Below are 9,766 nucleotides of genomic sequence, written 5' to 3'. Positions count from 1 at the left end.
TTTTTGTAATATCCAATCTAAACCTCCCCTGGCACAGCTTGAGGTCGTTAAGCCTCTTGTTCTGTCATTTATTACTTGGGAGAAGTTATCAGCCACTTCCTTGGTGGAGTTACCTTTTCTGTGCTTGTCTTCAAAAATACTAATAAAATGTAGCACTTAAGCTGATAGGAAAATTAGGAGATTAAAAACCTGCACTATGTAACTGCTTTTGGTTCTTCCTCATAGCATGCAAGGCTCTGATGTCTTAACACAGGGTGAACAAATAAGGCAAGTGCTGACAAATGACTCTAAAGTAGTGCAGTGTTAAAGAGTAAGAAAGGAAAAATACTTGTGTGGAACTGTGGCCTGTGGGGATTCATGTTGGAGCAGTCTGTTCCTGAAGAACTGAACTCTGTGGAAGGGCTTATGCTGGAGAAGTGCTTGAAGAACTGTAGCTTGTGAGACAGACTCACACTGGAGCAGGGGAAGCTGTGAGGAAGCAGCAGCCGCAGGAGTGTTATAAACTGACTGCAATTCCTATTCCCCAGCCTATGTGTACTGCTTGGGTGGGGGGGAGGAGGTAGAAGAGTAGCGTATGAAGGGGTAAAGTTCAGCCTGAGAAGAAGGGGTGGGTGGGGAGAAAGGCGGGGTTAGTTTTGTCTTTGTTTCTCACTATCCTACTCTTTTTAATTGGGAATAAATTAAATAAATTTCTCCTCAAGTTAAGACTGTTTTGCCCATGACAGTAATTGGTGACCGATTTCCCTATTATGAGCTTTTCTTCACCTTATTTCCTCCTACTTGGTTAATACTGTTTTAGCTTTTTAATGCTTTAGACCAGTATTTTAGGAATGGAACTTACTTTGCATTTATTTCTAGGTTGTACTGAGTAAAAGATTGCTAATAGTGGTAAGATGATTTTTTTTTTTTAAACAGAAAGTTACTATGGCAGCTCAGTCAGTTAGAAGCTAGCCTTTGATGCCTGTTGCCTAATAAAATACTACTTAAGCTGAGATGTGGTATTTTTTCAGTGCTTCATATCTGTTTTGGTTCAAGATAAAGACTAATTTTAAATTACCACTGAAACTCATTTAAATTCTTCTGTTTGACTTTGCATTTAAGTGTACTTAAAGCACTACACGGTCACTGATTTATGAAATTTCTCAGTTGTAACAGAGGACAGTAGCATGAACAGGCCTAGTGAAAAGTGATAGTGATATCACTGTTGAATCAGTGATAGTGAACAGTGCTATCACATTAGGTAAGAAGACAAAATATTTCGGTAGGTGTGTAAGGTATGCAAGTGTAGTATAGAGAGTTACCATTGTTCTGTGGAGGTAGAAAAAGGTGAAAACTTGAAGTACTACATCCTTCTGCAGTATTGTATATGCAGATAATGCAAATCAGTTAAGAAATTTGAAGTAAATATTAAAGTGTAACACAGTCCTATCTGCATAGGAACTCTCTCTAGTAGTCTATGTATCAAAAGATAGATTTCATGTTATTACAACCCTATTCTTTTGGTCAAAAGTAAAGTTAATTGACAGGAGAGTCCAAGTTGCATACTTTTGGTTCAAATTCAGTAGTTTTTATTAAGTAAAGCAGGAGCTATAATGGTACAAAGTCTTGCTCTTCTTAAGAAAAGGTATCATTCAGTATTCTAGTTTTATTACAATGACTTTACTGGTTATATCTGACTTTGTGGCTTGCTGTCAACATGTATCTCATAAATGATCTGAGTACAGCAGGAAATAAATGTAAGAACAAGTAAACAACTCGCTGAAGGTTGACCTGATGTGAAAGTTTAAGTGAACATTACTGAAAGAGGGGGAAGTTATTTAAAGCCTTTGCTACCTTTCTCAGTCTTGTGCTGTCTACCATTGCTTTCTATATCTCTGTGTTCATAGAGATTGAGTAAATCAACTGAGAAAATAGTTTTAAGCTGACACAATCATGGTGCATGCTTTACTACTATATAAAGCTAACCAGAAACTACAGCTAGTCCATCAAGTAGCTTCCCATTTTGTATATATCTGAAGAGCATATAATGTATGCTGTAATCTTGGTTACATTCTGTTCTCTGGATTCGGTTTAGCTGTTAAGTCGCTTACTTCATCAGATGTATTACCACTGCACTCTACTAGCTTAAGCGTAATTATTAAATATACAAAAATACTAGGTTCCAGAAGTTTGGGAAAAGTTGCTTTCAGTAGTACTTTGTCAGTTGCAGAAAGACTGGGGCATATTTCTTTTTGGTAGCCTGCAAGACTGAAGATTACTTTTTTCAGTACAGGCAAGAGTGGAACCTATGCAGGCTCCAACGACTGGGTTGAAAAAGTAAACCCTCTCTCCAACGGAGGTAGTTGTGTAATACTACACTTCTTGTGTGCTTTGGTAAAACTTTAAACAAACCCCTGCTTTTAAATAAGCAGAATTAAAGCATACATAGAATTAAATAGAACTAAAGCAAAAAGCAGTATATTAAAATATGATTCGCATGAAGAAAAGCTGAATCTTGGTAGCTGTCATCCTCTTACTAAAAATGTGTGACTGTAGTCAGAAACTAGTCAAAAGGTAGCGTAAGAAACACTTGCAAAGAAAAGTTAGTAGTTAAAAACACCTTATTTCATTTATTTTTCTCTAGTGGAATTTAAATAAAGCAACTATAACTGTTCTATAACTGTTTGCAGTCAGGAGAGGTGAAAATTATGACCTTTCTCTTGCCAGTGTTTTAGTAGAAGAGTTTATGAGAAAAGTGTGATCTTGGAAAAAGCTTTAAGATACATTAGAAAAACAATTTGAAGCACATGGGCAGTATGGTCTCTTTGTAGAAGCGCTGAACTTAATCAGTCAGTAGTAATAATGTTGAGATTCTATATTATACATGCATGTATACTGTACAATTTATCATGAATCTCTAAAACGCTAGTCAGCCTCGGGTTTGGGCACAAACAGAGGTGTCAAGATAAGGACAGGGAGAACATCCCCCTCCCCCCCCCCCCCCCCCCCCCCCATTACTCAGGTAGTAATACTAAACTCAAAGTAACCTGGGGTAATCTTGTTTGTTTTGTCACCATTCATGAAAATAACAGATAAGAATGTTAAAATGAAGTAATTCAGAAAAAGAGATATTAAACTGACAGATATTTTAAAATTTGAGACTCTGATTTTCAGTTTCATCTCAATTTTAATATTATAGCATTGTACTAGTGTGAACTCTTAGTTTCAGAAACTTTGTTTGCATTTTGGCAGGTTGAAGCACTGTTTCAGGACTGCTCCAAACTCTTGTTGGATATTGCTGTTCAGGTGCTCAGTAACAGTTTCCAATTACAAGAATAATCATGCATATTAACATTACAATCAACATTTCTGATGATTGTTTTGATATGTTTGTTTTCCTTTTGCTGGTATAACCTTTATATATATATATTTATATACATTTCAATTTTCTGTTTGCATATTTCTGTCAGTTTTTGGATATAAATTCTTGACTGTTGTGGTAGAGGATGAAAGGCATAGCTAGAATTTCTTTAATATTACAGAAATGTTTGGGTTCACAAGTATTCATAGACTGCAGAGTTTAGGATTTCAAATTTTTTACAGTCTGATACTTAATTTTAGCTGAGACAGCTACTTGTATAGCTTATCAGTAGTAAAACAGTGACAGTTTAACATTTTTGCAGTTCTACTGAAAGATGAGGTATACAGCCAAGTTATTCTGTCACATTGCTAACACATTCCTGAATGTGTACTGTCTGTTTATATGCAAATCGAACTGAGGAGGCTTTCTTTAAAGCCATGGCAATGCAATTGTTTGAAACCAAAATATTACATAATTCAGTATACCACCATGTTCCTTGTTGTGTAGTAAGCTGTAGTTTCTGTTAAAGCTAGGCGATAACCTGGCCATACAATGACACTGATGAGATGATGTCCACTGTGTAATGGAGTGAAGGAAACAATCTGAGTTACAAATACTAAACTCAGATTTGAAGGTCCGTAATTCTTACATTCCTTCTAATATATCCTGCTAAATATACTTAAATATACACATGCATGTATTTAATTGTATTTTACATTCAAATAACTTGATTCTTGAACAAGTAAGTTTCTCATTTCCATCTGTAGAACTTGAATCTACTTATTCCCTTCTCAGTGCCTGGATTTTCTTTTGTTAAAGGCAGAATACCTTTTTTTCCCCTCTAATATAATGAAATTGGAACTTCATTATCTTCCAAAGCACTGTGCTGTACTGCACTGTGGATGAATTTTGCTAGAAACTTAGTGAAGTGCATGCATCTTACCTGTGTAAGAATGGACTTAGTGGTCCTCTCGTAAGAAGTTACAGCGTCATTGTGACCAGTGCAAAGCTTTTAGTCTGATACATTAACTGTTAGATATCAAACCCATTTAAAGAAGGCAACCTTTGGAATATTTGTTTTCCCCCCATGATGTGATCAGGTGTTTAGGAAGGGTTATAGCAAAAGTCTTTTCATTGATGTCTTCTAATGGATTTTCTGAGTGGCTTATTTTGTCCTTAGTGTCTTAGGTGGAGTGTTCTTCTTGGATCTTGGTCAGAAAATTGTGTAATTTTAGAGTATAAGCAACATTCAAAGTCAAGCTGCTTACTTGTTACATGAAGAGAAAACAGATGGGAGCCCTGAAAAGCCTGTAAACTAGCAGATGGAAGCTGCCACACCCCCTGATTAATAGAATATTGCTGCTTTGGCTATACAAACATTTATTATGAAGAGAAGTATATTACACAGCTTCTGAAAACTCCAAAAAGCAGCCCTTTTCCTCAATTGTTGAACTTCATCAAATGAGTGCTTTTCTTTGCTTACGTGTATTCCTTTTGTGTGTTTTCCAGATAATTGAAGGCAGTCTGTACTATAGAGCCTTGCTTGTCTAACAGCAATAAGGCTTAATTTGCATTATTACACTTCTTGGGCTGAGGGTATAGGAAGATTATGGACTCAGATGAAATGCTTCAACTTTTTCTGGTTACGTGTAAAAGTGAGCAACCGCTGTGGCGCACACAATTTATTCAGTAAAACCTATGGATTCCCATATGTTCTGTACTGCTTTGAGAGTTCCTCCAGCATCTTTCAGTTCTGCTCTCTGTGGAGGCTGTAAGACCCATTCTCTTTGAATGTGTGGACAGCAAGTCTGATGAAATTTTCTCTTGTTTTGGTAAATTGAGAGCATTATTGTATGTATTTCTGTACTAGAGGGGAAGTGCATTGTGCAAGTGGAGTTCTTCAACTGAGAAATGACACTGGTGGGCATAGCAAATTCCTTTTTGTTATGGAGACAGTTGTGATGTGTGATAAACATGTATAATACAAATCCTTATCAAAGACTTCAAGGTAAGGGGAGCGATTTGCTGGAGCAATTTGTCCTTGTTATCACAGATTTCCCTCTTGGGGACTGCTGCCCTCTAATCTGTCTCCTCCTCATACGAAGCAATATTTAAAAGGACAAGCTCTCTTCTCAGAGATTCTCAAAATGAATTGTGTAGCATATATCTTAATGTTTCTGGTTGGCTGGTAGTGCTCTTTGGGAACCATGCACGCTCTATTCTCCCAGAACACAAGAAATTTCTTCCACCTGCTGCAGACCCATGCCAGTCATAGGAGAACTATTGTTGTGAAGTAACCCCACTGACCCCTGAGCACTGTGCTTTGTACTTCACTAGGAGGTCACATAAAAGGTTTGGGAGACCAGTAGTCAGTAATTGTATGAATGTTGCAGTTAAATGCCTTATTCCTGTCACCCTTAGCAGATAGAGCTTATCTGCAGCAGAATACGCTCATACCCTTACAGCAAAAGGGGAAGAAAATGGATATTTACCCACAGTATATTTTCATCTTTAAGCAACATTGTAGGTGGTCATATCATTTAGCCTCTATTTCTGCTTTTAGCTGTTCTTGCTACCATAGAATTTGATTTAGTGATTTGGAGATTCCTACTCACTCTGGTTTTAGTGCACGCATATGAGCTGTTGACAAGGTAAGGTAAAGAGCTTGAATGGTCTCTCATTTATTTGTTTAAATTTGGATTAAGTCTTTAAAGTGTAAACAACTTGCTGTTAAACTGCAATTCTTGAGATGTTTCAGGGGGATGTAGCTGAAGGTTTAAAAAAATTGAAGAGGAGAACTTCAAGTAATTTTTGTACTATTTCTTGGTGGAATACTTGAAATCCTTGTGTTGCGGTAACCTCCTTGCGTTCAAGAACCTTTGTTTATTCCAAAACAAATACTGAATTATTTTTCATGCTGTGTTACTGCTGTGGCAGTAGAGGCTGTTTCTTGAAAAAAGGCTATAACCCCCTGGACTTTAAAAAGTACATTGTAACTGGGGACTCAAGGTGTAGTAGTAGTTAAAAAACCAGCACATTTTTGCTTGCGGGATCCTGATAAAGCCAGGGTCTTTATTTCTTCTCTGCATTTGGGCAAGAGGGTCTTCACTCACACTGGGGAGATATGTAATCCAGGTTCTAAAGTCACATATAATCCAGGTTTTAAAGGCACAATTAGAAACGGATACTGTAGGCAGCCAGGACGTGGCAGAGATAGAAGCAACATGTTTTGTCACTTAAAATAATTACTGGCTTTGTCCTCTGAAGAGAAATTAAAATCTAAAAAAAATTACAGTATTACAGGTATTTGTTGGAACCCAATGAAGGGAGGCAGTTTGATTTCTTTTAGTTTCTTGTGCAGGAAGACGTACAATGCTTTGCCACACATTCCCTTTGGTACAGAGTCACTAAATGGAATCACGTGGATCTGCTTATAGCTGAGTACTTGTATAAACATTAGACTAAATATTGTTACTTGCCTTTATTGCTTGAAGAGAAACCTTCTTGCTCCATATTCTAATTCTGCATGCACTGTGTAATTCAGTGTTTTTAGTAAATATCAAAAAAGCTAGAGACACTGTCAATGTTCAGAAAAATACTCTCTGTACTAAATTTAAAGAGAGATCAAATAAACTTCATCTCTAGCTGTTTGAAGTAGCGAGACTGAATTCTAATTCTTACAAACATTTGAAGTTGATTTGTTTTGTTTTTTAAACATTGAATGAAAGCTTAGATATATTTATTACTTTAGGACATTTTTTGCTCTGTACAAGCAGTATAATATTGGTGCATAAGTCAGATATTCGAGCTGGATGATCCAATTCAAATAATTTCTACAGTCTGTATTGGCCTAACCTCTATGACATCTGTGTAGCATTTTCTGTGTGCAGTGTCTCAAAGGGCTGTGGGCTGTGCATGAGGTCTGTTCGTCCTCCAACAACTCTAGTAAATAAAATAGCCATTAAGCATACACATACTGCATTCTCTGCATTGAAGTCTAAAAAATGGTGATACATGGTATCTTATTTTGTGAAATTAAAATTAATAAAAATACAATTGTCACATTTATGACTTAAAATAGTTGCTATTCTGCTTAACTAGTGAGATGTTGCACAGTAGCTTGATTTCTGAGATAGATGTTGATGTTTTTTATTCTTTTCTGGGAACCAAGAATAACTTACTATCTGCAGCAGCACGTTGCTATCAGGCAATCTGCTTAAGTTTCCTGTGATGATCTGTACAGCATCAGCAACATGAGTGCCACTGCTGCCCAGTTTTAATTTACCACAGACAGGGGGAAGAATCAATGTGGTGGGTTTTTTTTCTTTCTTTTCTTTCTTTTTATTTTTTTTTTTACTTTTTTTTTACTTTTTTTTTTAATTTCCCTTCTCTCTCCCCACCCCCCCAACTGTGTCTGACTTGCCTGACAGGAAATTTTCTAATTGCCGGAACAGCTGGTCACAGCAAAAACGCCAGGGTTGGTCTTCCCTGTTAGACTTACGATCGCTCAGTCAGAAAATCTAAACATCATGATATCTTAGTCATGTTTAAGTTTCTGGCTCTACGTGCTCGTTCTGTTCGGGTGAGCTTAGTTTCTTATTTAAAAGAATAAGGGGGAAAAGGGGAAATTTTAATTAAGCTTCTAATTTCAAGGCAGTTGTAGCCTTTCACTGCTTTGGAATCAGTACTGTTTGAATACAAAACCTTTTGTATTTTCTTAAAAGAAGGCTTGTGTTGTGCTCGTATTTTGTAGATGTTTTTGGGGTACCTATTGATTATTTAGCCTTGTTGGGAATTGCTTACCTGTATGTAAATACTGTAAAACTTACTTTGTTTTTTTCCTCCAGAAATGTATGAGCTTAGCTGTACGTTAAATTTTCCCACTGAGTCTAGTTTCATTAAAAATGTTTAAATTTTTAAGAGTAATACTTAGTGGTTATTTTAATAGTTACATTTTCATATAGTGCTTTAAAATGTAAAATGTGGTTATGTGTGAAGTGACAGTTAAAATACTTCAAGCTTATTAATATCTTAAATTTACTCCTGAAAATGGTGCTAGGAATAGTTGACACCCTTGCTTGCTAATGTTGTTATTTCAGCTTTTAAATGATAATTTAATCATAGCAGACTTTTAATTTGTATAATTTGTTTTGTTGTTGAGCATAGATTTAAACATAAAAGGGTTTTCTGAAGTTGAAAAAAACTCTGTTGGAGAACTGTGTTATCCTGAGCACTGTTTGTGAACTGTTTAACAATACATGTAAACATGCAATGTGATAAAGCATTAGATTGTTAAAACTCAAATCACTTTTTGTGTTTCCCCTCCTGGGGAAATACCCCTTCTGGTGTATTGTCTTAACATCTTAAGTGAAGCAGGTCTGTTAATTGTAAAGAAAGGCATAGTAATGTAACGCATACTAGCCTATGGACTGGTTTAAACTTTGCAATATGTGGTAGAAAATGAAGTTTAATTTATTTGCCGTAACTGAAACACTAAACCAAGACATCTATGTAAAACAATAGAACATAGTCTGCATTAAATACAGGTTTTTTAATGTGAACCTTGTAAAATAAACATTTATCAACTCACAGTGCTGAATTCTTTTCCACAGGCAACATGAAAGGTATATCTTAGAAGTTTCTGATTAAAAAAACCATAAAAGATATATTGTTTTATCTACCTATAGTAGCTTGATTATATTAACATTCTGTTGATTTTAAAATGCTAGAGAGTACAGACCAAGCTAAGGGTTTTCACCTGTATAAAACTTATGAGTATGTTTAGGCTATTACCTCAATAAAACAGGAATCATAGCTTTCATAGTTAAGTGCTGATTATGTTCATGGATTTAAAAAAAAATATTTTTTCTAAATTGCAATGCTCTGAAATGCTAGTGCTTACAAAGCAGGAACAAAACTCATATCTAAGTTACTGGGAAATGAAAGTTCCACCCAGTGAGTATTTTTTTCCAATGCTGACGTGCAGTTTAGTTCATGAGATAATTCTGTTGTGTTTGATCAAAAGAGAACTGCGTTACAAATCTGCTTTGGGTGACCAACATTGAGCTTTTAAAATGGTTACAGAAATTCCTCAGCTTTTCCTGCTAAACAGCCTCCTGCTCACAGTTCTTTATAGAGTCCTACTTCTGCCTGAGCCTTTGTATGTTCATTCTGAGGTGGGAAAGCACCTTCAGAATTGTCCTCCCAGTCTCTCCAGCTATGTTTATCCAAAGGGACTCATCCATCCTTTGACTTGTTGCTCTGGGACAGGACTCACTCTCCAAACTACTATCTTGCTTCATCTGTTAACACCAAAAGAACGGGAGCATTTTGGTCGTGCTAACCAGGTCTGCGGTCTTCATTATGTGAGTTGGCTACCTGGAAGAAATGGGGACATAGACATCCTTCTAGATCTTAAAACTGTTG

General features: G+C 36.2%; 1 protein-coding gene across 1 annotated transcript in view; it reads left to right on the top strand.

Annotated features, from left to right (window-relative positions):
• Positions 1 to 7,841: 7,841 nt before the first annotated feature.
• LOC104404938 (ribosomal protein S6 kinase alpha-3-like) overlaps positions 7,842 to 9,766 on the top strand; it is a gene marked incomplete at its 3' end in the record, with an annotated part of 34,567 nt that continues 32,642 nt past the window's right edge. The window contains exon 1 of the mRNA XM_010013490.1: positions 7,842 to 7,922. Within this exon, the coding sequence (XP_010011792.1) occupies positions 7,884 to 7,922 (39 nt within the window). The remainder of the gene's footprint in view (positions 7,923 to 9,766) is intronic.

Source organism: Nestor notabilis, unplaced genomic scaffold (assembly GCF_000696875.1).
Source record: "Nestor notabilis isolate BGI_N333 unplaced genomic scaffold, ASM69687v1 scaffold23064, whole genome shotgun sequence".
NCBI lineage: Eukaryota > Metazoa > Chordata > Aves > Psittaciformes > Psittacidae > Nestor > Nestor notabilis.
This window is presented reverse-complemented; position numbering and strand designations above follow the sequence as displayed.